Source organism: Neoarius graeffei, chromosome 9, assembly GCF_027579695.1.
Source record: "Neoarius graeffei isolate fNeoGra1 chromosome 9, fNeoGra1.pri, whole genome shotgun sequence".
NCBI lineage: Eukaryota > Metazoa > Chordata > Actinopteri > Siluriformes > Ariidae > Neoarius > Neoarius graeffei.
The window spans coordinates 61571825-61599418 of NC_083577.1; the positions used below are offsets into that span (position 1 = coordinate 61571825).

The 27594-nt window shown below is 40.1% G+C and overlaps 1 protein-coding gene across 1 annotated transcript in view; it reads right to left on the bottom strand.

The window, feature by feature from the left end:
- The window catches only part of chn1 (chimerin 1), a 91345-nt gene that overhangs the window by 31647 nt on the left and 32104 nt on the right, over positions 1-27594 (bottom strand). Inside the window, exons 4-6 of the mRNA XM_060930036.1 lie at positions 24383-24414; positions 24076-24189; positions 12842-13130 (exon numbers count right to left, since the gene is read on the bottom strand). Coding sequence (XP_060786019.1) covers positions 12842-13130; positions 24076-24189; positions 24383-24414 — 435 coding nt within the window. The remainder of the gene's footprint in view (positions 1-12841; positions 13131-24075; positions 24190-24382; positions 24415-27594) is intronic.

Genomic DNA, 27594 nt, shown 5'->3' on the forward strand with positions numbered 1-27594 from the left:
AATTTAACACGTCCTTAAAAACACAGTCAAGGTGTAAAATAAGTTACTCAACTATGTACAGTGGTGCTTGAAAAAGTTTGTGAACCCTTTAGAATTTTCTGTATTTCGGCATAAATGAGACCTAAAACAACATATTTTCACACAGGTCCTAAAAGTAGATAAAGAGAGCCCAGTTAAACAAATGAGACAAAAATGTTATACTTGGTCATTTACTGAGGAAAATGAACCAATATTCCATATCTGTGAGTGGCAAAAGTATGTGAACCTCTAGGATTAGCAGATAATTTGAAGGTGAAATTAGAGTCAGGTGTTTTCAATCAATGGGATGACAATCAGGTGTGAGTGGGCACCCTGTTTTATTTAAAGAACAGGGATCTGTCAAAGTCTGATCTTCACAACACACGTTTGTGGAAGTGTATCATGGCACGAACAAAGGAGATTTCTGAGGACCTCAGAAAAAGCGTTGTTGATGCTCATCAGGCTGGAAAAGGTTACAAAACCATCTCTAAAGAGTTTGGACTCCACCAATCCACAGTCAGGCAGATTGTGTACAAATGGAGGAAATTCAAGACCATTGTTACCCTCCCCAGGAGTGGTCGACCAACAAAGATCACACCAAGAGCAAGGCATGTAATAGTCGACGAGGTCACAAAGGACTCCAGGGTAACTTCTAAGCAACTGAAGGCCTCTCTCACATTGGCTAATGTTAATGTTCACTGAACAACAATGGTGTGCATGGTAGGGTTGCAAGTAGAAAACCACTGCTCTCCAAAAGAACATTGATGCTCATCTGCAGTTTGCTAAAGATCACGTGGACAAGCCAGAAGGCTATTGAAAAAATTATCTGTGGACAGAGGAGACCAAAATAAATAGAACTTTTTGGTTTAAATGAGAAGCGTTATGTTTGGAGAAAGGAAAACACTGCATCCCAGCATAAGAACCTTATCCCATCTGTGAAACATGGTGGTGGTAGTATCATGGTTTGGGCCTGTTTTGCTGCATCTGGGCCAGGACGGCTTGCCATCATTGATGGAACAATGAATTCTGAATTATACCAGTGAATTCGAAAGGAAAATGTCAGGACATCTGTCCATGAACTGAATCTCAAGAGAAGGTGGGTCATGCAGCAAGACAACGACCCTAAGCACACAAGTCGTTCTACCAAACAACAGTTAAAGAAGAATAAAAGTTAATGTTTTGGAATGGCCAAGTCAAAGTCCTGACCTTAATCCAATCAAAATGTTGTGGAAGGACCTGAAGTGAGCAGTTCATGTGAGGAAACCCACCAACATCCCAGAGTTGAAGCTGTTCTGTATGGAGGAATGGGCTAAAATTCCTCCAAGCCGGTGTGCAGGACTGATCAACAGTTACCGGAAACGTTTAGCTGCAGTTATTGCTGCACAAGGGAGTCACACCAGATACTGAAAGCAAAAGTTCACATATTTTTGCCACTCACATATGTAATATTGGATCATTTTCCTCAATAAATAAATGACCAAGTATAATATTTTTGTCTCATTTGTTTAACTGGGTTCTATTTATCTACTTTTAGGACTTGTGTGAAAATCTGATGAAGTTTTAGGTCATATTTATGCAGAAATATAGAAAATTCTAAAGGGTTCACAAAAACTTTCAAGCACCACTGTAAAAGAGCACATGCGGCTGTTCCCCCCCCTTCCAGTTTTCAGACAAAAACTGTCACTGCATAGCCGCAATCGTTGTTGGTTGTTTGATGTGATCGCAGTATATTACTCCTCAATAATAACTGCTTTGTGACTCGACACTTAACTAAAAATTATTACAACATTCAAAAGTTCTTAAAGCTGCAATATCTATCTGGTGATTTTTAGATATTGCACTACATCATGCAAACCTCCATCTACATGCCACTAGTGTTAATACCCCCTGAAAGTAAATTCCACAATTATAATGATCAAATATTCCACAAGGCAAAGCAAAGCCACAAGCTCAGAGGCTCAAACACATGAATAATGTTTAGCTAGAACAATCGACCGTGAAACTCTGGAAGCAATAGTCCTATTCGTGTTTAAACAGACTATTCAGGAAGCTCTTCCACTAAAAAAAGCATTCACACTGCATCGTCAGAGTCATCGGACCCAATTTTAACTGATAAACATCTTCACTTTCTTCCCTGGAACTACTGAGCATCTGGGTACATGTAGTTTTTTTTATAACCGAGTAAGTAGACAAAAACACACGACTAAACACTGGACTCTGTCTTCTAATGAGTCTTGCGTCTATAAGCTGAAGGGAAAAAAAAAAAATTCCCAGAGATACAAAGCAATTCCAGTTGCACTGACATCAAGGTCACTTGACTATAAATAGATGAAGAAAATGGCATTTATGACACAGTGGGGGTTATTGTACAAAAGGAAAAGAAGGGGGGAAAAACAAACAAACAAACAAACAAACAAACAAACAAACAAACAAACAAACAAACAAACAAACAAACAAACAAACAAACAAACAAACAAACAAACAAACAAACAAACAAACAAACAAACAAACAAACAAACAAACAAACAAACAAACAAACAAACAAACAAACAAACAAACAAACAAACAAACAAACCCAACTTACTTTTCAAGTAAAAGCACTGATTCCACAAACTTTATTTCAGAATGCAGTTATTTCTCAATCATGCACTTTGAACCTCTTGTCTCAAGTCTTATTTGGGTTCACTTATATCCAGATTCGCACATCTATACCGATGTGTTGTAAAAGGAAACACCTTAGTGTTATTTAACCATGTTTTTAAATAAACCTTGTATTGGGGTAACCTTGGAGTAAATTTAGATGGGGTAAGTTTAGAGAACTGCTACCCCTCCTGTCATGCCGGAGCCCTGCTTTCTGTACTTGTGGTCGTATCTACAGCTCCTGTGTCAGAAGGGAAATGCTACTGGCCTCTGAGAAGAGAGGATATGAAGCGCCTGGAGAGGAACGAGAGAGCTATGCTCAAGTGGATGTGTAATGTGAAACCCAAGGCTGAGGTTAGCACCAGTAGTCTTCGCCAGAGACTAGGCCTAGGGGAGCTTGATGCTGACCTCAGGTACAAGCGCCTGCAGTGGTTCGGTCATGTCCACCGAAGCACATCGAGCATTGGGAAGGTGGTGTCCTTGCAGGTGGAGGGAGCGAGGAAAAAGGGCCACCCATACAAGACATGGAAGGAGGTGGTCACCCAGGACTTGAAGGAGTGGTGCCTCACACCCAGGGACGCACTGGACAGGGTCTACTGGAAAAGAAGCCTACGAACGCACCATGCAGCGTCCAACCCACCGGTGGTGGATGACTGATGTTAAACCGGATAGTCAGTCAGTCAGTCAGTCAGTCATTGCCTTGTATCAAGAAGGTTCTGGGTTCAAACCTCGCGGTCAACGGGGGCCTTTCTGTGTAGAGTTTGCATATTCTCCCCGTGTCTGTGTGGGTTTCGTCCAGGTGCTCTGGTTTCCCCCCCACAGTCCAAAGACATGCAGTTAGGCTAACTGGCTACTCTAAATCATCAAAGACCAAAAGCAGTGCAGCAGAGGAGTGGCTAGCTGGCTGTACTTAGCCAAGAAACCCTGCGAAAGGGACCCAACCCAGAACACACTGGACAGGCAAAGGCGGCGGCAGCCTTCTATTATTTACATTTTAAATCAACCTTAAATCTCTATAACTGTAATACTCATGACAAATTCATTATTTAACCCAAAGAGAAAGCTCTGATATGTTTGCCCAGTGTTGTGTCGCAAATGCAATTTAACCCCAAACTATGACAAGTTAATTAACTGTATTAATAATACATTCATTCATTCTCTATAGCGCTTATCCATTGTGGATTACAGGTGATCTGGAGCCAGTTCCAGCTGACATTACATTACAGGCATTTAGCAGATGCTCTTATCCAGAGCAACGTACAACATACCCAGAGCAGCCTGGGGAGCCTTGCTCAAGGGCACTTCAACATTCCTACTGGTCTGGGGAATCGAACCAGTGACCTTTTGGTCCCAAAGCTGCTTCTCTAACCATTAGGCCATGGTTTCATTGGGTAAGAGGTGGGGAACATCGCGGGGCTAACACTGAAACAGACTGCCATTCACTCTCACATTCACACCTATGGACAATTTAGAGTTGCCATTTGACCTAATCCACATTGGACTGTGGGAGGAAACCAGAGCACCCAGAGGAAACCCATGCAGGCACGAGGAGAACATGTAGAACCCAGAACCTGCTTGCTGTGAGGTGACAGTATTAACCACTACACCACCCTGTATTAATACAGAGGAATGAAAATGAGCGAGTACTCAAATTTCTCTGTGCATCCAAAATCCTCTCCTGATCATGTCTCTGATGTAGCATATCATGTTTTTACAGTCAATAAATCTTTGACTAACATTCTGCCTGAGTTATGGTGTTTTCATATTTTATATAAAACATGCTATTCGAGTCTGGCTGTATCTTTATTTTAATTTGACATGCTGTTAGTGAAGGTGAGCTTCCATTTCCATTTATTCATTTGGCAGGACATTTTTATCTAAATGTGAGGTACGATAGAGCTTAGCACTGAAAGCTTGCGTTACGGGCCTTACTCAAGGACTTAACAGTGACAGCTTCGTGCTATCGGGATTCAAACTCACAAGCTTCAAATCAGTACTCCAGAGCCCTGCTGAGCCACCACTCTATTGCCGCTTTTCCACTACAAACGCGGCTGAGTTGGGCTGAGCCGTGCCGTGCTGAGTTGGGCTGAGTCGAGCTGAGCGGGGCTGTTGGACTTGCATTTCGACTACAACCGCGCTGAACCGTGCTGGCTGGAAGTGGGTGGACACATTGGGTGGAGTTAGCGAAAGTGGGTGGACGTCACGTGACGTCGTTAAGCAGCGCAAACAGTGACATCAGTGAGCTTTTAAGCGGTAGTCTCATGACCCGGATAGTAAACAATAAACATGGAGTCGTTAGTGTTGCTGGTCTTGGTGCTGTGGCTTGTTGTCACCGACAACGCCAACAGATACTGGCAAGAGCGTATAGATGAGGCGAGGCGCATAAGGCTTCAGAAATTCTCGTAATTCGTAATTATTCTTCTTCCGGGTTTACGGTGTTTACAGATCCCAGCGTGCTCGCGGGGCGTGTGTGGGCATGTGAGGACACTCCTCCTCACCAATCCGTGCACAGGGGAGTGTCTGCTCACGCCCCCAGCCTCACTCGGCTCACTTCAGCCCTACTCCAAAACGGTGCGAGTTTTAGGGGCTAAGCAGGGCTGAAGCGAGCAGAGTCGTGCTGTTCTTTGGTAGTCGAAACGCGAGCCGTGTCGGGCTGAAGTGAGCTGAAAAAGGGTAGTGGAAAAGGGCCATATGTGGCGTGACAGTTTTGAGCTCCACTCTTCTGTATTTTGCTCAGATTAGGCACTGTTACTCATTCATAAACGCAACAAATTAAGTGTAGTTCCTACTGATGGCTGAAATCCTTGCCTGATGTGTGTAGATTAGTTCACGCTAGTAGAGTTCATGTCTTGCAAAAGTATTCATCCCCCTTGGTGTTTGTCCTGTTTTGTTGCATTACAAATTGAAATTAAAATGGATTTTTGGGGGGTTAGCACCATTTGATTTACACAACATGCCGACAACTTTAAAAGGTACAAATTGTTTTATTGTGACACAAACAATAATTAAGATGAAAAAAACAGAAATCTGGAGCGTGCACAAGTATTCACCCCCTTTCGTATGAAACCCCTAAATAAGAGCTGGTCTAACCAATTCACTTCATAAATCACATAATTAGTTGATTAAGCTCCACCTGTGTGCAATCAAAGTGTCACATGATGTCCATATAAATCAACATGTTCTGGAAGGACCCTGACTCTGCTACACTACTAAGCAAGTAACATGAAAACCAAGGTGCACTCCAAACAGGTCAGAGACAAAGTTGTGCAGAAGTATGGATCAGGGTTGGGTTATAAAAAATATCCCAAACTTTGAATATCCCAGGGAGCACCATTAAACCCATTATAGCAAAATGGAAAGAACATGGCACCACTACAAACCTGGCGAGAAGGCCGCCCACCAAAACTCACAGGCCGGGCAAGGAGGGCATTAATCAGAGATGCAACAAAGACACCAAAGATAACACTGAAGGAGCTGCAACGATCCACAGCGGAGATGGGCAGATCTGTCCATAGGACCACTTTAAGCCATACACTCCACAGAGTGAGCTTTATGGAAGAGTGGCCAGGAAAAAAAAGTCATTGTTTAAGAAAGCACGTTTGAAGTTTGACTGACGGCATGTGGCAGACTCCCCAAACACATGGAAGATTCTCTGGTCAAAGGAGACTAAAATTGAACTTTTTGGCCATCATGGGAAATGCCATGTGTGGCACAAACCCAACACCGTGAGAACACCATTTCTACAATGAAGCATGGTGGTAGCAGCATCATGCTGTGGGGATATTTTTCATCTGCAGGGACAGGAAAGCTGATCAGGACTGAAGGAAAGATGGATGGCAATAAATACAGGGTAGTTCTGTAAGAAAACCTGTTTGAGTTGGCCAGAGGTTTGAGACTGGGACGAAGGTTCACGTTCCAGCAGGACAGTGACCCTAAACATACTGCTAAAGCTACACTGGAGTGGTTGAAAGGGAAACATTTAAAATGTCTTGGAATGGCCTCAAAGCCCAGACCTCAATCCAATTGAGAATCTGTGGCATAACTTGAAGATTGCTGGACACCAACGCAACCCATCTAACTTGAAGGAGTTGGAGCAGTTTTGCTTTGAGGAATGGGCAAAAATCCCAGTGGCTAGATGTGCTAAGCTAATAGAGACATACCCCAAGAGACTTGTAGCTGTAATTGTAGCAAAGGGTGCCTCTCCAAAGTATTGACTTGGGGGTGGTGGGGAATACCTATGCACACTCCAGATTTCTGTTTTTTTTCATCTTAATTATTGTTTGTGTCACAACAATTTTCACCTTTAAAAGTTGTAGGCATGTTGTGCAAATCAAATAGTGCTAACCCCCCCAACAATCCATTTTAATTCCAGCTTGTAATGCAACAAAACAGGACAAACACCAAGAGGGATGAATACTTTTGCAAGACACTGTAGGTTTAAACATACAGATCAGGTTTAAAAAAAAAAAAATTCTTTGCAAAAGTAGACAACCACCCCCCGAGAATTGTGTTTGCCAATATCTTGCCCAATATCAGCAGTAAGTATCACACAGCTGATATTACCAAGACAAGGCTGAGACTTTCTGACTTCCTGTTCAGTGGATAACACCTCTATATTAAAACCAAACCCAAAGAGAGACAAAGCAATTTACACCACAGTAGAGGACACAGTGCACACTCAGCGCATCCTGTCATACATTTTTATTAACTTTTCTTTACACCAGACATACAAAGACATTTCTATCTGGTGCGTCGCTCCCTGTGCCTGAGTTTTTGCTGCTTCTAAGAGACAGATCTTTATATGACTTACAAATCATTAGCATCACAAAAGAAAGGTCTGCAGGAAGTGCGTTTGGCAAAATGAACAAAACAGCTCAAATTATAATGTTCCAAAAGGCAAAACAGCAATTAAACCATTGTAGCTCGAGAAAATTCCCTTCACACGATTAGAATCACATCCTCCCTCATAATTCAGGCTAAGAGTTCAAATGATGATTGTGTGTAATTAGTACATGTTGCTCTTTAGTGCGCTGCTTAATTGTGCGGTTGAGCCAATTGTGTTGTGTGCAGTGTAATGCAGCTGCGGTGTCCCTTCTCACAGCATTTCTCAGATCTTGATGTGCTCAAATCAATCAGCACCAAGTCGGGGCTGAGGTTTAATTACTTTTTTTTTGCACATTACAGTAACTCCATGTTCAAAAGAGTGTGATGATGGAACACAAGATTTCAAAAGAGCAAAATTAACCAGAGAAGATATTAGTTTCCGAGTCTCATCAATTAGTCCGTGTGACACTTACAGTAACCCTGCTGATCGCCTTCCATGTTAAAAGACTTATTGTTGTTTCTAAATATAAAGGGAAAGAATGGACACAGTCTTGAGTCATGTGGATTTTTTTTTCCCCTTTCATTAGAGGAAATATTCCAGAGTCAACAGCTGAGTCACAGACAAGTCGGGAAACGTCACCATCATCATCCGACACAAAAGACGAACTGAGGAAATAGCTTGTGGGGAAAACCACTCATGAGACAGATGTAAACACACCGTGTCATTTCTCCAAGCAGTGATAGCTCACAGTGTCCGTCATAATGAAAACACTGATACAGAAACCCAGACTAAAAACATGTAAACCACTCCAAACTCCTCTGGCTCATAAGTTACAAGCTAAACGAGTCAGCAATGCACGACTTAGAATTATTATTCTGTAAAAACACCTGAAACCGTGAAGCAAATCCACATCGATGTCTTGTAGATAAATTACATTTCCAGGCATGATCAACAAATATTTCATGTGATTTGGAGAGAAGTCTAGTGCACAAGACCATTAGCATAATGGCACAGTAATCACATCTGCACACTAAACACAAATACTGTACAACGGCTTAACTCAAGCCTTTTACTGAAGATAAAAAGGACGAAGATGGATCTGTAACGTAATACTAGCTCATGGAAAAGCTATCCCTTTCTGAACAAAAATGTTCTCTTTTTGTAGTTCATCTCAATTTTATAACAAATGGTCACCAACACGCACACCATTTGGATTTTTTTTTTTTTGCATTGTGTGAATGTTGTGATTCATCAAAACACCCACACAAGTGCTCATTAGCAACAGCTGAGACTGGACAAAATGTTCACAGTACACAACCAAACACTAGTTATTTGTTTGAGATTTGAGTTCTGCATTAACAGTATTGCAAAGGCCAATATCACGATGGACAATTACATCTACTGTGCAACCTAATCTGAATGTCAAAATCACTTCAACATTGTTTTTCCCCCCTCCCCGACAGAATGACACATCAGTTGTATTACTTTTAATACTCAGATCAGACATTTCAGATCAGACACTGGCTGATAATGAAGGTTACAAGGAAGATCTTTGCTACAGATTCATAAATCAACGAGTTGCTCTTGCGTATATCTGTTCTATTAATAAAAAGATAAACAATGGGGAACATAAAGGATGGACAAATCCAATTCTGTGTACCATCTATTAGTTGTTTTTTTTTTAATGGGTAATTGCCTGGTGGAGAAAGTAGTTTCAACAAACAGAAAAAGTAAATAAACTATACTTCTTTAAAAAAAAAAAGACTTTCATGTGATACAGTAGTGCTTGAAAGTTTGTGAACCCTTTAGAATTTTCTATATTTCTGCATAAATATGACCTAAAACAACAACATATTTTCACACAAGTCCTAAAAGTAGATAAAGAGAACCCAGTTAAACAAATGAGACAAAAATAATATACTTGGTCATTTATTTATTGGGGAAAATGATCCAATATTACATATCTGTGAGTGGCAAAAGTATGTGAACCTCTAGGATTAGCAGAAGGTGAAATTAGAGTCAGGTGTTTTCAATCAATGGGATGACAATCAGGTGTGAGTGGGCACCGTTTTATTTAAAGAACAGGGATCTATCAAAGTCTGATCTTCACAACATGTTTGTGGAAGTGTATCATGGCACGAACAAAGGAGATTTCTGAGGACCTCAGAAAAAGCGCTATTGATGCTCATCAGGCTGGAAAAGGTTACAAAGCCATCTCTAAAGAGTTTGGAATCCACCAATCCACAGTCAGACAGATTGTGTACAAATGGAGGAAATTCAAGACCATTGTTACCCTCCCCAGGAGTGGTCGACCAACAAAGATCACTCCAAGAGCAAGGCGTGTAATAGTCGGCGAGGTCACAAAGGACCCCAGGGTAACTTCTAAGCAACCGGAGGCCTCTCTCACATTGGCTAATGTTAATGTTCATGAGTCCACCATCAGGAGAACACTGAACAACAATGGTGTGCATGGCAGGGTTGCAAGGAGAAAGCCACTGCTCTCCAAAAAGAACACTGATGCTCATCTGCAGTTTGCTAAATATCACATGGACAAGCCAGAAGGCTATTGGAAAAATATTTTGTAGATGGATGAGACCAAAATAGAACTTTTTGGTTTAAATGAGAAGCATTATGTTTGGAGAAAGGAAAACACTGCATTCCAGCATAAGAACCTTATCCCATCTGTGAAACATGGTGGTGGTAGTATCATGGTTTGGGCCTGTTTTGCTGCATCTGGGCCAGGATGGCTTGCCATCATTGATGGAACAATGAATTCTGAATTATACCAGTGAATTCTAAAGGAAAAGGTCAGGACATCTGTCCATAAACTGAATCTCAAGAGAAGGTGGGTCATGTAGCAAGACAACGACCCTAAGCACACAAGTCGTTCTACCAAAGAACGGTTAAAGAAGAATAAAGTTAGGCCCTGTTTACATTATTTCGAATCAGCGGATCATCAGATTAACGTTTTTAAAACGATTCGCATACACACACAAAATTTCTGTGCCCGCAACAAAACCATTCCCCGTGCACACAGCAACGCCAATACACAGATACGCTAATCACATGACTAATTAGACGGCACGTCACATGATCCTAGTGCATATCGGGCATGCGCAAGTCACTCACCACTTGCAAGCACATAAAGTGTGTGAGAGATTGAGTGAGCGAGTGAGAGAGAGAGAGAGAGAGAGAGAGAGAGAGAGAGAGCGAGCAAGAGAGTGTGAGAGAGAGGAGAGAGAAAGAGAGAGCAAGCGAGTGAGAGAGTGTGAGAGAGCATAAGAATCAAAATTTGTAGTTCTTTATGGAAATCAGGGACGCCGTGTCATTAGGACTAAAGAGGAGAAGGTTTTTCAGCAGTTGCGTCACATGACCAACGTGGCATGACCAACGCCAGCGAATCAGGAAGGTGGATGTCACAGTGACGTTGTCCAATGATGACGTCAGCTAGAGCTCAGCACTGCGTATCCTCGGTCCTCAATGTTTACACAGCACCGGATCAGATACGTACTGGGTTGAATACGTGGGCCCTGGCGGATTCAAACTGTTCCGCCTGTGGAGTCGTTTCCCGGCGTTTTAATGTGCATGGACAGTGCATCCGCAACGACAACGATACGGATACGGTCTAATGTAAACACCACCTTAATGTTTTGGAATGGCCAAGTCAAAGTCCTGACCTTAATCCAATTGAATTGTCGTGGAAGGACCCAAAGCGAGCAGTTCATGTGAGGAAACCCACCAACATCCCAGAGTTGAAGCTGTTCTGTACGGAGGAACGGGCTAAAATTCCTCCAAGCTGGTGTGCAGGACTGATCAACAGTTACCGGAAATGTTTAGTTGCAGTTATTGCTGCACAAGGGGGTCACACCAGATACTGAAAGCAAAGGTTCACATACTTTTGCCACTCACAGATATGCAATATTGGATCATTTTCCTCAATAAATAAATGACCAAGTATAATATTTTTGTCTCATTTGTTTAACTGGGTTCTCTTGATCTACTTTTAGGACTTGTGTGAAAATCTGATGTTTTCGGTCATATTTATGCAGAAATATAGAAAATTCTAAAGGATTCACAAACTTTCAAGCACCACTGTATGTGTACTCACTAGCCAATTTACTAGGAACACATGTACACCTGCTCATTCACGCAGTTATTATGGCATGGTTGTTGGCCGCGTCCAATATTTTTGAAAGTGCAGATCTAGGACTTTTATGCACAACAGAGTTTCTAGAGTTTACAATGAATGGACTGAAAAACAAACGTACCCTGCTGATGAGAGAGTTCAGAGAACAGCCAAACTAGTCTGAGCTGACGAGAAAATATCGTAACTCAAATAACTCTGTACAACCGTGGCGCGCAGGAAAGCATCTCAGAATGAACAATACATCAAACCCTGAGGCAGATGATCTACAACAGCAGAAGACCACATTAGTTTCCACTCCTGTCAGCTAAGAACAGGAATCTGAGGCTAAAGTGAGCACATGTTCACTGAAACTGGAGAGTTTTGAAGATGATTGGACCAGGCAACGTTTTTCCAATCTTCAACTACCAAGCTGCTCTGAATAAAGTGGCTGGTGCATGCATGTTTAAATGTAACGTGCTCCACAATCTTGTAACTCATCTCAATGCAACACCTCCTGCTGCACTACACGCATCAGCCGAAGCACAATTTGACTGATGATGGAAGTATTATTTCTAGGTCGATTAAACTGGTGTGTACAGGTAACAGAATCAGACTAAATCCAGCAAAATAAAGAGTAATGCAAATCTGAAACTCCCTCGCAAGAACTCTGTGCACTATATGTCACCTTGAAGCTGAACATATGACTATATTACAAATTTATATATTAAGCGGGTTTAAGTCGAGTTTGTGTCTGTGATGCATGAAAAGAACAGCAGAGCCGACAGCTGAAATGTTCTCCAACAATCTTTTTGTCAAGGGTGCTCCAGCAAAACATTTATCAGGAGAGGATAAGGACTATGCATACACAGTCACTGCTTTCATATATTCGTACATTTCCCCTCACTCTGTATTAAATGCGCTTAACTAGCTGACTAAGGCATAACATTATGTTACATTAGCTATCGCTCTATTAGTTCAGTCAGTTAGGTTTCTGGGTGGCCAAAAAGTTGGCTAGGAAATGGATTTTAGATTTGTCCACCCCCATATTTCATTGATACCAATTTAAAAGCAAACAGGAACAGGTGCTCTACAGCACGCAAGCTCCTATCTTCTAATGTGTGTTCACGCAAAGAAATCACAAGTTTATTAATTTCCATGTTCCTTCAAAACAAAACAGTTCAATCTTTTACTAAAACCCAGAAAATACAGATGAGAGATAACGACAGACTTACCCTCTCTTCCAGGCCGCTTTCCTCCCCGGGTGGCTCCTTCCAGTCAGGTGCGTCTGTGCTGACGGGTGCAGGTTTCTTCAGTGCTGGCTCGCGGTTCAGCGTGGTGTATCCCACGTGCTCATAAATGGGGTTAATGGTCATCTTAGAGATGTACTCAGCTGCTTTGGTCTCGATGTAGAGTGTGATCAGGCCGTCTGTGACCAAGTCGTGGATTGACTCAAACCGTTTCTCTCCCACAAAGTGCTTTCCATCGTAATAGAGGCGGAAATTGCGGGTCTGGTTCCCGAAGCTGATTGGGGGGGAATGGAGAAAGAAGGGGGAAAAAAATAAGTGCTGGTGGAAAAACCAATAAGAGAGGAAGAAAGCTAAATGATGTACGTGTGTGTGTGTGTGTGTGTGTGTGTGTGTGTGAGAAAGAAAATGAATAATGGCAAGGGGGAAAATGCTCTCTAGCTAAACAGTCACTGACCACTAGAAATATGACCGTCTAGTGAACCTGAGCACTTTACCCCACTGCTGTGAGAAGATCTGATGGGAAAACAAGAATCCTTAGCACGCACGCACGCACACACACACACACACACACACACACACACACACACACACACACACACACACACGCCTGATCATCTTTCAGAACTAAAGCACTTAGTGGCCATGACGGAGCCAGTTCTTAGATCAATAAGTAGATTAGGAGCAGTCAGCCTTTCAACAACACACAACACAAAAACTAAGTAAGTAAGTAAGTAAGTAAGTAAATAAATAAACAAACAAACAAACAAACAAACAAACAAACAAACAAACAAACCTGGGTTATAACGTAGAGATAAAAGACAGAGAAACTTCACACATGCTTGCAAATCTTTTCCTTTTCCATTCACTCAGCAGTGATTGATATTACCTTCTTCAACTAAAGATATTTTCTATCACAGCAGTGATATTAGCAGAAGGGGAGAGGCATAACTTCCTAAAGATAAATTATACATTAGCCTCAACTTACATTCAACATGCAGTCAGTGTCATTAAGTGAAACTGATCAGGTAATTAAATATTAATGAGGCAAAGACAAGAGTATACTCATTTTGATCAACAGATTAAATTAGAACGTTAGAACAAAGTTAGTTATTATGTTATACATAGTGTGTTTCACTTTATATATTGTTAATTAAACTATAACTACAATATTACAACCACAAATACAAACTGGAAGGGCACTCTGTACAGTGTACACCTCCGTCAAACCACAAATTCAGATTTGCATCAAAACTATTCAATTGCTTCTTGGCCCATGGCCCACTTTTCCGCAAAATTATCAAAATCCATTCACTACTCTGAGTTACGTTGGGAACAAATGGAGGTGAACACACAACCTCCTCCAACAAAGTTGGCAGAGGAAAAGTAAATGCCTCATGCTACAGAAAAATAATGATGCCATCCAACTAGAAGAAAAAAAAAAAGGAATTACACTATAATATAGAAACACAATATTATAACAATTTACCAGCAAACAAATAGTGGAAGCATATTATGAAAAACTAAGTTCAGGTATTGTTACATTACTGATACCAACAATATCACAATACTGCTGTGATGCTGTATCCAGTACAACAGTTAATCTGAGCTTTGCATGTATATGTACAGTACTGTGTAAATGCCTCAGCCGCCCTTTATTTCACACAAACTTTAACATTATCAAGTCAGTACAAAATGTTAGATTTCCAAACATTAGTTTTCTAGAACAAAATTCAAATGTTACAGAAAAATGCCTGTAAAGAAAGCAGCATATTACAAAGAAGAGACGACTTCACAGACAAAAAAAAAAAAAATTTTTATATATATATATATATATATATATATATATATATATATATATATATATATATATATATATATATATAAATATATATATAAATAAATATAAAATGAAGGCTACTGGGTTTTGCTGCAAAATTAAGACGCAAGTGTGACAGTCAAAGTGTCCAGAAGAACTGTGGCAGGTTCTGTAAGATGCTCAGTAAAACCTACAGCTCATTTCCTTATAAAAAAAAACTGTACACACTGTACCAGAGACAACCATTCTTAACATTTTTTTTTTATTTTAAGTAAAGGGTCGTCTCACACCAAATACTGACTTTCATTTATTACCGTTATTGCTGTTTATAGTATTTTTTTAAACCTAGAAACATTTAATTTCATAATCTTTGAGGGCATCTTTGCTCTACGGCATTTCTTTGCATGTACCCAAGACTTCTGTACAGCACTGTATATGTTATTAGATGCTAAATTTATGTTAAACAAAGCACTACTCAATACAGTATTCAGTGTTCTAATAGACATATCAAGTGAAAATTAAAATTCAATCCAAATTGCTTGAAACTGCTCTCTGTGAATTCGGAATTGAATACAGAACATCATACTTTTTACATAATTAAAATATGTTTATCTGTTCTTGAGATATTACAAATCAAAGATTGAAAAATGGCTTAATTTTTTAGAAAACTGCCGTAATATTCTGTATATGAGGATAACATGGTCCAAAATGGGCCTCATTAAAGAATGAGATCAAATGTTTTTTCTTAATAACTTTATTTTTCCAAGATATTTACATGGAAATTGGCAGGCACATAGATGGTTGTATACTGAACACAAAGTTGGAAAAATTAGCAAAAATTTCTGCAAATTAGTATTTAATTAGTATTAATTATGCTAATTAGGTTAAAATGTTAAATTGGTACACTCGATAAAGTAATAAAAGATTATTTCTAATCCCCCTCTGTACTCTGTAGACCTTTGTTTCTCTCAAAAGGAGGGCCTACTAGTGTTTATATTAAAGAATATAAATGATAATATTCACAGCTTTCAAGGCGAACCTTGAAAAAACTGTGCAAGTCACATCCAATAAACAATGACATTTAATTGAACTGAAATTGACACACACATTTCTGATTTCTGGTTTTTTAAAATATTCCGACCACTAAGATCTCAATATTTTCATCCAAAACAAAACAAAAACAGTTATATTCTAAAATAGCTATTTATTTACATGAAATCAGTTTTATTTGAAAAAATAAGTAGGTAAAGCTATGAAAACTCACTTTAAAGTCTCCTGTGAAGTGTAACATCATAGCAGACGAAAAATTTGAGTACATCAGAAACAGTGAGAGCGAGAGAACGTCCCTATAAAAGTTCTTTGATTGATATTCATGAGAAATCCAGCTGGAAACCGATCAGGAGAGAGAGAGAGAGAGAGAGAGAGAGAGAGAGAGAGAGAGAGAGAGAGAGCGCCTGACCACTTTCCCGTGACTCAAAAAGCACCAGCAGTTTCCCCGACATCACACGAGCAGAGTTTTTACTCTGTTGCATCAACTTCAACCTGCCGTTACTCCTAAAGTACCGAACAGATCTTAAGATAAATTTCTTTGGAAAGCAGAGATAAGCTTTTTAATGATGGTATTCATGATGGAAAATATTCAAGAGTTAAGCAATGACAGATTTGGAAACTTAGATGAGCGTCTGCATGCACAATTTTCACAGCACGGCCAGTGAGCGTCCGATATGCCGAGTTCTAATATAATATGCCGAGTTCTAATATAATCTGGCTGCTTCTGGCTTCCAGCTGTCTTTCCTGTGTGAGGTCAGTTATAGTCCCAGTGAGAGGGATATTTGACGCACAAAGGAATAAAGGACTGCAGGGAGGTTTTTTTTTTTTTATCTCCAAACAAAATTTTGCACTAGATCTTGTTTCCGGCTTCCTATCTGGAGAAAAGCAATACTCTATTGATCTCCACAGACACACTGGCGCTAATGTAATTAACTGATGAGGATCTAATGCCATAACATGTTAATAAAAACTATTCAAGGTGTAGTACATGTTTAGATATCAATTTTCAGGGGTATTCTAGTATGGTTTGCCTTTTTAGCTTAAGTTTAGAGAACTCTTCAATTATTTTTGCTTATCATCAGCAAAAATTGAAAGGTTTTTCCATCGCTGGTTTCTACTACGAATCAATTTTTGCAAGCAATAACTCACTGCCATGGACGTTTACAACAGCAATATCACTTCTAACTGATTTGGCTGTATTGAATGGTCCTTGGTTATGAAGACAAAACATACAGTGGGGCTTGAAAGTTTGTGAACCCTTTAGCATTTTCTATATTCCTGCATAAATGTCTGAAAATCTGATGTTTTAAGTCCTAAAAGTAGATAAAGAGAACCCAATTAAACAAATATATTATACTCAATCATTTGTTTATAGAGGAAATGACCCAAAATGACATCAGTGAATGACAAAAGTATGTCAACCTTTAAGATTAGCACTTAATTTGAAGGTGAAATTAGAGTTGGGTGTTTTTCATCAGTGAGACCACAAATCAGGTGCGAGTGAGGGCCCTGGTTTATTTAAAGAACAGGGATCCATCAATGTCTGAGCTTCACAACACATCCTTGTAGAAGTGCATCACTGCACAAACAAAGGAGATTTCTGAGATTGGAGTTGATGTTCATTAGTCTGGAAAAGGTCACAAAACAATGTCTAAAGAGTTTGGACTCCATCAATCCACAGTGAGACCTGAAAGAAATTCAAGATCACTGCTACTTTCCCCAGGAGAGGACAACCAACAAAGATCACTCCAACAGCAAGGCGTGCAATAGTCTGCGATGTCACAAAGGAACCCAGGGCAACTTCTAAGCAATTAAAAGCATCTCTTACACTGGCTAATGCTAGATGTTCAGAGTCCACCATCAGGAGAACACTGAACAACAAAATGATATGCATGGCAGGGCTGCAAGGAGAAAACCACTGCTCTCCAAAAAGAACACAGCTGTCCAACTACAGTTTGCTAAAGATCACGTGGACAAGCCAAAAGACTACTGGAAAAATTTGTGGATGTACAAGACCAAAACAGAACTTTTTGGTTTAAATGAGAAGTGTTATGTTTGGAGAAAGAAAATACTGCATTCCAGAACAAAAACCTAATCCCATTTGTGAAACATGGTGGTGGTAGTATCATGGCTTGGGCCCGTTTTGCTGCACCCGTTTCAGAACAGCTTGATGGAACAATGAATTATTTCAGTGAATTCTAAAGGAAAATGTCAGGACATCTGTCCATGAACTGAATCTCAAGAGAAGGTGGGTCATGCAGCAAGACAACAACCCTCAGCACACAAGTCGTTCTACCAAAGAATGGTTAAAGAAGAATAAAATAAAATGTTTTGGAATGGCCAAGTCAAAGTCCTAACCTTAATCCAATAGAAATGCTGTGTGAGCAGTTCATAGCGGAGCTCCATACTTAAGGGAATATAGTAACGCATTGACCTGATTTTTGATGCCTTTCATATCTGTACAAATGATGTAGGTGAATCACCACAGGGAACCCGATTGTAAGTGCAAGACAATGTCTCTCAAACACTTGACCACCGGACAACTAATTTTTTTTCTTTATTTACAAAAGATAGATGGGTTTTTATCTAGCGTTTATTTATTTTTTTAAACATGGGATTATTTTCAAAAACGCATTTTATAGAAAATATTCACCAGTTTCATATAAAATTAGTAATTAAAAGAGAGTTATTAGTCCACTAGCTTGTTGGACAGTTGACAGTTTCTGTCATATAAGGGCGATAGATGGATGTAATCACATGAGTTTTATTCACGTGATTCATGTGGGTGGCACGGTGGTGTAGTGGTTAGCACAGTTGCCTCACAGCAAGAAGGTTCCGGGTTCAAACCCAGCGGCCGGCGAGGGCCTTTCTGTGCGGAGTTTGCATGTTCTCCCCATGTCTGCGTAGGTTTCCTCCGCGTGCTCCGGTTTCCCCCACAGTCCAAAGGCTAATGTGGGGCGGCCTTGGGCTGAAGTGCCCTTGAGCAAGGTACCTGACCCCTGACTGCTCCCCAGGCACTCCGGTGTGGCTGCCCACTGCTGTGTGTGTGTGTTCACTGCTTCAGATGGGTTAAATGCAGAGGATGAATTTCACTGTGCTTGAAGTGTGCCTGTGACAAAGGTTTCTTCTTCTTCCATTGAAAGTACGCTAGCAAACAGATCCAAAACGGAGACAAAGGCAGAGTCAGATAACAGGCAGTGGTTGAGTGAGGCACAGACAGGATATCAGATGTAATACAATACTCGGAGTCCAAAAACACAAACAGGATCAAAACCAGAAAAGTGATACAAAATACAAGGCTTGGTAACATCAGATGCAAGGTACAGAGCGTATACTTCGCAAAGTCTGTGTGTTACTGAGAATCCTTATGATGTGCCATGATCATATAATATGTGTCATGATTGTGCACTAATCAGGAACAGGTGTACGGTAATTAATCCTAATGGTGCTACCAACCTACCAACATCCCAGAGGTGAAGTTGTTTTGTACAAAGGAATGGGCTAAAATTCCTCCAAGCCAATGTGCAGGACTGATCAACAGTTACTGGAAACATTAAGTTACAGTTATTGCTGCACAAGAGGGTCACACACCAGATACTGAAAGCAAAAGGTTCACAAACCATCACTCACAGATATTTAATATTGGATCACTTTTCTTAATAAATAAATGACCAAGTATTTTTTGTCTCATTTGTTTAATTGGGATCTCTTTATCTACTTTTAGGACTTATGTGAAAAATCTGATGATTTTTAGGTCATATTTATGCAGAAATCTAGAAAATTCTAAAGGGTTCATGAACTTTCAAGCACTATTGTATATAAACACACATCATATACCACACACCATTTGTAGAGAGAGCACATTAAGGGGCGAAAGCTTTTGCTCAGCAGACCCTTTGCCTAATCCTGTTAATGTTAAACCGGCCAACTATAACCCTTTTATTATAAAGGCATCATCTGTAACCAGAGTCCGCAAAATCTGGGAATTTACACAAAGCAGATGACATCCCAGCCCAAATTAAAAAAAGATAATCCTCTTTATTTTGCATTCCATTAACTCCCAAAAAAAAAAAAAAAGCTCCTATCTTACACACACACACACACACACACAAAAAGAAACCTCAGAGAGAAAACCAGTGTTAGAAATATTAGCTGAGATATATGATAAACTAGGATAACTGATTTACTAATACCAAATCAAACAAATCTGTACATAAATCAGTGACCATCCCCACATTGCATCCTTTAGTGTGGCCCACTGCACAACACAATAAAGCTGAAAGCCCCTGGCAACATGATTTCTAATGCTTTTAAAACACACACACACACACACACACACACACACACACACACACACACACACACACACACACACACCACTTTATGGTACAAAGATGCCATTAAATAAGCATTTACCAGTGGTAGATTGAAGAAATATGAGGGCGAGTTAAATTTAAAAACCAGAAGCACAGCAAAGTCTCACCTGCTCAGAAGCAAGCAAACAATTTCACATTGCATTAGAACAAAAGCTCAAAGTTTACATTAAAAAAAAAAAACAAACCTGGGGGAGGCCTCTTTAGGGTGGATGTTAAAATGCTATGGGCACAGGATCACCTTTACTTTTGGAGATATTTGAAAATAAAAGTTTTTTGTCAAATTTATCATCATAGGTCAAAAATGTAAAATTCACCCCTGGGGGAGAAGCCCTCCACATGGCGAATATGCATATGCAGTATAGGCACAGGATCACCTTTACTTCTGGAGATATTTGAAAACGTCAAAGTTTTTAGACAGACAGACATCCGGAAAAGTGACCGCTATGTCTCGCAAAACTGCTACGCAGGCGAGACAAATTTTTTGTTTGTTTTGCATTGTTTATTGCAAATAGGCACCACTAAGCTAGCTGTAAAAGAAGAAGAAACCTTTGTCACATGCACACTTCAAGCACAGTGAAATTCATCCTCTGCATTTAACCCATCTGAAGCAGTGAACGAACACACACACACACACACACACACACACACAGAGAGCAGTGGGCAGCCACACAAAGCGCCCAGGGAGCAGTCAGGGGTCGGGTACCTTGCTCAAGGGCACTTCAGCCCAAGGCCGCCCCACGTTAACCTAACTGCATGTCTTTGGACTGTGGGGGAAACCGGAGCACCCGAAGGAAACCCACGCAGACATGGGGAGAACATGCAAACCCCACGCAGAAAGGCCCTCGCCGGCTGCTGGGTTTGAACCCGGAACCTTCTTGCTGTGAGGTGACCGTGCTAACCACTACACCACCGTGCTGTAGGGGTTATGGAGAACAATAGACCAGTGGTACATTATTTACTTTTCCAGCTATAAATTTAATGCACTGTTTCTCTAATTTATGTCACACTTTTAAAAGGTTGTCATTACACATTCCCTATTATACTATTATACCATCCCTAAATATTATTTAATTAGAACTAACAGCTACAAAAAACGTCCTCATTTCTGCTTGCTGGCAATATTAGAGCTTGTGCACACTTCACTGCTACTTTCTCCTTTCCAGCAACATTAAAAACCTATACTGATCAACAGGGCATGCACATGGCAACTTCAACCTACATCATGCACATGGCAACTGGCTTAATAAAATTACTGAAAATAAGTTATAATGACAACTCATTTAACTGCCTACTGTGACCGCCACACACCAGAGAGAGAGGATAATTAACCATTTATGGGCTTTTTTGCCATTAATGCTTGGAAAGAGCAGGTTAACTCCGCTATAACAGAATTTATGGTATTTGCTTGCCATGCTGAAGCCATAGGTAGATCATGATTATTTCTAGTACAATCAGTCTGCAAATTCTCATTTCTTTCACCGTTAAGAAAAGACTTAGGTAGAACTAAACATTGTTGCACAAAATACTATGCTTAAATAGTATATTGAAATGCTTAAAAATAATAATTTAGTTGCAGCTTTGCTGATGCTCAGGCCCAAAAGAGGCTGAGTGAGCACTTTAGTTTCAGTGTTTGGGATAAGAGGGGGGCTGATGAAAGCACATGGCTGATTCCGACTGATACTGTGGTAGGCTTGACGTCACATTTACCAAATATCCACAGAAGAAAATGGCAGAAAGAAATTAATTCAGAAATTTCCAAACTTAAAAAAAAAAAAGGTTGTTTCTTTTGCATTTTGTCATAAATTCTCCAGATATGCTACAGGGGCCTTTTACTGATGTCACAGATTTTTGTTCATCATGCAGCATCCGCCATATTGCCGGGCAAAGAAAGAAACATTGCCATGACGGTTAACAATGAAAATCAAGACGACTGCAGTCAGTACAATCTCTCTAAAATGATTAAAAATTTATTTTATACCAGCATATCATGTTACAGCCAAAAGCTGAAATATGCAGGCATGACAGAGCTATATCATTTACCCACAAATTTATTTATTCCTCTGTTTCAGAGGAGTCGAATGCAGAGGAGGATCTATTCGCGAATGTCAACCACAAATTACATACCTGCGACTCAAAATTCTCTAAGGTCGATGCAGAATCACAATGTTTTCCTTGCGTCACCATCTTGGTGCGACGCAGTTCCATAGTTATGCTAATTAGTTCAAGCTCCTTGCGTTTGGCCATTTCCGTAGGGCCATACTGTTTACCTCAAGAGGTAGGCTATTCGGTTCCAAAACGGAGAAAAGCGGCCCTCGGCACATGAAAATGATCACCTCATCTGCATAATATTGTTCTTGCGAGACACAGGAAAATGTCATGCACACTAAATTTATTTTTTTTTTATTTCAGATGACTTTACAGTCAGCACCTTTAAACCAGGGTTATGTGCACGTCTTATTATATCCAAAAGCGTTACAGGTCTCTGGAATTGTTTTTTTAGATGTAACTTCTACAAGTTTATCAGTAGATGTTTACTAAACCGGGTTTACAATCACTCACATACAAATTTTGTGCCGCTTGTCGTCAAACACAAAGCTTGCCCGGCAATAAGGCCATGTTAACAAATCCATTTACGATGATATCATGTTAAAGGCCCCCTATAGATAACGGTAAGAAGCTAATAATGAAAATAACTTGGCAGGGCTTTAGGACTGCATACATTAATACTTTTGTCTCTATACTATGGCTCAGAATGTGGACTGTACAACCTAAGGCAGACCTGGGCATTTTACGGCCTGCGGGCCGCATCCGGCCCTTTGGTTCATTCTGACCGGCCCGCGTAAGGTTAATTAGAAATTACAAAAACGTATTTTCTAATTTTACCCCATGCATGGACTGAATGTGCATTGCTTTTATTTTGAAGTTGTGTTCAACAAAAACGCAATGCGCGCAACATGAAATCTCACGAAACCTAATCCCACGATAACTACTTCCGTAATTTGTCCAGACCAACCACAAACTTGTACGTCATCCTTCAAACGGTCCAGCCAATCACATAGTGTGACGTCACCAGCAGGCGCCAGAGCCCAAGCCGATCTGTAGATCTGATACCTACACCGAATCGACGTTGTTGCGAGCAGGTGACAAGAAGACTTTAGCTCCCAAAATGTCCGCAAAAAGAAGAAAGGTAGATGCCGAATGCAGGGCTTTCAACAAAATATGGACTGCTAAGTATTTATTTACTGAAGTCAGAGATGAAGCCGTGTGTTTAGTTTGCGCAGAGCAGATCCGAAAAACACCAAATGAAGTGATTAGACTGCAAATGTGGGCATCATGATTATAATATGATGTATCTTGCTTGATATTTGGAGTAGAAAGACAATATTGTGATGTGTCTATTGTGTTTTGGGGTGAATGTGACTGAAAAAAAAAAGGGTACAAACGTTCACATTTTGTTAACCATTGTTTTGGGAAATTTGATTGAATAAATGACATTTTTTGTTTTTTTTCTTTACCAGTCTTAGCAGCTTGTAAAAACAATGTTATTTACTGCTTTATATAAAGAAATACAATTAATATTATGCAGAATTTAGTTCAGCCTTTTGGTCCGGCCCTCCACAAAATTTTCTGTTTCTCATGTGGCCCCACGGAAAAAAATAATTGCCCGCCCCTGACCTAAGGCATACTAATATCCCGAGATCTGATGTGTGCTAATGATTAAAGAAAAGTCATCCACACGGGTCATTACATCAGCCAAATTTAACACAGTACACGGGACGGAATTAGATGGCTGGGACCGCAGTAACACTTTCCCCCTCAAGACTGCAGCCAGGAAGCTTTAAATAGGCTTAGATAATTCAGGTTCAAGGTAAAGCCATGAAGAGAGAAAAGGTTATAAAAGAAAAAAAAATGAAGCTCAGTAAAGAATACAGGTATAAAATAAAGAACAATTATACTGAAGGTGGAAGATCACAGACCGTAAAGCTAAGGTGTAAGTGCCCGGTTGTCTCTGGCTCTCTCTTATGAGGTAACTTCCTTCTGCCACACTCAGCAGCTGATCCGCCTCCTCTCTGGAGATCATGCCATGGTACCTGAGTGAAAAAGATGTATGCATTTACAAACCCGCCTAGACTAGCTATTTAGCTATATGCGGGTGCGTAATTTATTGTACTTGTATAGCTAAAATTTGAATCAACTTGAACTTGAAGATGCATGCATAACCTTATTTCTAGTCACTTAATGACATACAGATATCAAAACTAGAAAAATGGTCCTGAAACTCACTCTCGACCGTAGTATTTTGGCCTATTTTCATCCTGCAAGACAAGAAAGAAAGAAGTCAACATGTAATCTAAGTTTTTTTTTAAAAATGAGGACAGTCTTCCTGGTGTATTTGGATGTACTCACACCCAATTCATCTGCAACAATATATTTTGTATATTGGGCTGTTTGCAAGGATTTTGCAAGCGTAACAAATTATTGGCGCAGGAGGGGTTCCCTGATTCTGTCAAACTTTAGAAACAGGGCTGTTTAGAAGAAACAAGTGATTTCAGAGCACATATAAGCTGCAGCTGGAAAGCACCAGGACATCAGTAGAATGATTTATAATGTATGATGGGTATCCACAGAGCAGAGATCTGTTGGGGAAAAAAAGGTTATTACAATCAGATATTAGCATAATAAACCCACAAACAGCACGCCCAACTGTCTAACCTTGAACTAACTAAGATGGCAATCACCACAAAAAAGACATGACAATAGAGCTCATGCAGACTACAATGATATTGGCTTGTTTTAGACACCTCAACTTCCACTTCTGTCTTCACATCACACTTGGCCTTCGCTCCCATAACAACGCACACATTTATAGTTTGTTCTATGCAGCTTGGAATAACAATGGTGTGAAGAAAAAAAATTGAGGGAACAAAGTAAAAGGAGTGGTGATATTTCATATGGCAGCTTCATCATGCTCCAGGGAAATACGGCTAAACAAGAGTTTCAAAAACAGTAGCTATAGTATCAAACCTTCCAGAACCAACAATGCCATCTACAAACTGTATATAATCTATATATGTTCAGCAGCATAAACTGTTCAGTTTCACATCATGAAATCCACAGAGCTGTGAAGAATAACGCTGTGTGGAATATACTGACGAGACAACAGGACACTGAATAAACAAGATCTACTGCTCACTTACGTGTACCCGCACTCTCACTTATATCAGAATGCAAGCAATAGGACACGTATTATGAATCAAGCAGTTGTAATTTGTAGTTGCTGAGAAGCGTTACGAAAATTTTGTAAATCCATGCTACATGTTTCATAAATACATTCAGTTGGTAAACAGGAAGTCGATGTGCGACAGACCTGAAAATGGTATCCACAGTATAGAACCCCAAGCTGAAGTTTGGTACCAAGTGGCTATGATTTGTGATTGCTGAGAAAAAGGGTGTTTCGGACAGACGGAGATAAACCAGTATACCCCCCCTTCGGAGCAGGGGTATAATGAGCCTGGGATTACCCAATTCTGTCCTTTATTATAGTGAGAATAAGAAAGAGGAGAGGAGCTAATGAGAGAATCACAAATGCTTAAGCAGCTGTCAAGTGGAAATAGGATGAAACTGTGTGGGCAGGCATGTGGATGGTATATCTTGAATATTTGTTGTTTGCACCATCTTTGCACCTTGTTCTGTAAGAAAACAACATTTTGTTCTTCTGTATACCATGTACATAGAGGAATGACAAAGCTGAGTTGAGTATATGGTGGCAGAAGGGTATATATGTGAGCTAGCTTTCTGGACTTCTGCAAATTGTGTCATGATTTTAGATTTTAAAAGAAACAGATTTAGATTCTGGAAGAAAAAAAAAATCACAAGTCAATATCGCAAACTTGTAAACATGGAGACAGGTTTCACTACATAACACTGTCTTTCTAGCTTCTGAAACGTAAAATAAACTGAAGATTAAACCAAAAATGTTCAGAATATGCCATTGAAATATGGAAGCAATTTTGTGCCAAAATGTTCATACAATACTTTTGAAATATCAAACGAAAACGACAAATCAAAATACAAAAAAAGAACAAAGTCAATTTTTTTTAGACTGGCAAACATATTATTCGTGTAATCGTGCAAAATATCAGTCTATTCCTCTTCAGAACCCTTTTATTTTTGTTCCGCGTCTTTCTCAGTTTTGCTTGACGTAATTTATTTTGGTTGCGATTCCAGCTTTCTCGTTTGCGCTCCCTGACTTTTTGCTTGCAGTTTTGGCACAAACTTGACGTGTGGGTGGGCTGTCCAGGAGTGCGTTCCCATTGGCTAACTTGTGTTTGACTGACAGCTACGCTCAGCCATTCCCTACTCGGATTCTGGCGGACTGTTTGACGAGTGACCGATCCATTGATGGTAAACAAGGATCGAGTGGACTTCAGTGGCGACTATGAATTAATTCAGTATCATAGTCGCCACTGAAGTCCACTCGATCCTTGTTTACCGTCAATGGATCGGTCACTCGTCAAACAGTCCGCCAGAATCCGAGTAGGGAATGGCTGAGTGTAGCTGTCAGTCAAACACAAGTTAGCCAATGGGAACGCACTCCTGGACAGCCCACCCACACGTCAAGTTTGTGCCAAAACTGCAAGCAAAAAGTCAGGGAGCGCAAACGAGAAAGCTGGAATCGCAACCAAAATAAATTACGTCAAGCAAAACTGAGAAAGACGCGGAACAAAAATAAAAGGGTTCTGAAGAGGAATAGACTGATATTTTGCACGATTACACGAATAATATGTTTGCCAGTCTAAAAAAAATTGACTTTGTTCTTTTTTTGTATTTTGATTTGTCGTTTTCGTTTGATATTTCAAAAGTATTGTATGAACATTTTGGCACAAAATTGCTTCCATACTGAAATGTTATAAAGACAAAGGGTACAAAAAAAACACGGAAAAACCAATGGAGAAAAGATCAGCTATTGCTCCAGGAACAGACTGTGTGTGAATGAAAACCGGCTCTATACACAGAGGAATGGAGGAGAACTCAGGCCTGAAGGTTTCACTAAAATGGGTCGAACAGTGATGACTCACTCAGGGGGAGAGCTAAACTTGCCCTTGCTATTACATAAAAGCAAGAAAGATGTTATGAATAAACAAATCATCTTGCATCCACCCTAACAAATTGTAATCGGATTTAATGTCTGTGTGTTGGTGGTACAAAGGCAGTGTAGCAATAACCTGAATGCTTAGTGGACCATATGATGAGCTCAGTCCAGCCACAGCCTTTAGCTCTGATTAAAAATGAACGAACCCACTGGATTACGTCACAGGGACAGACCGTCCCAGAACACTAGAGCCCGATGTGCTGCAATGCTGCTGTTCTCGCCTTTCAAAAACTAATCTCAGCTGCACAGCACAGAGAGCCTTACAAACTGCCTCTACTATCCACATCATAATCAATCAGTCATATATAGACAAATGCAGACTGATATGTAGCTTATAATGGCA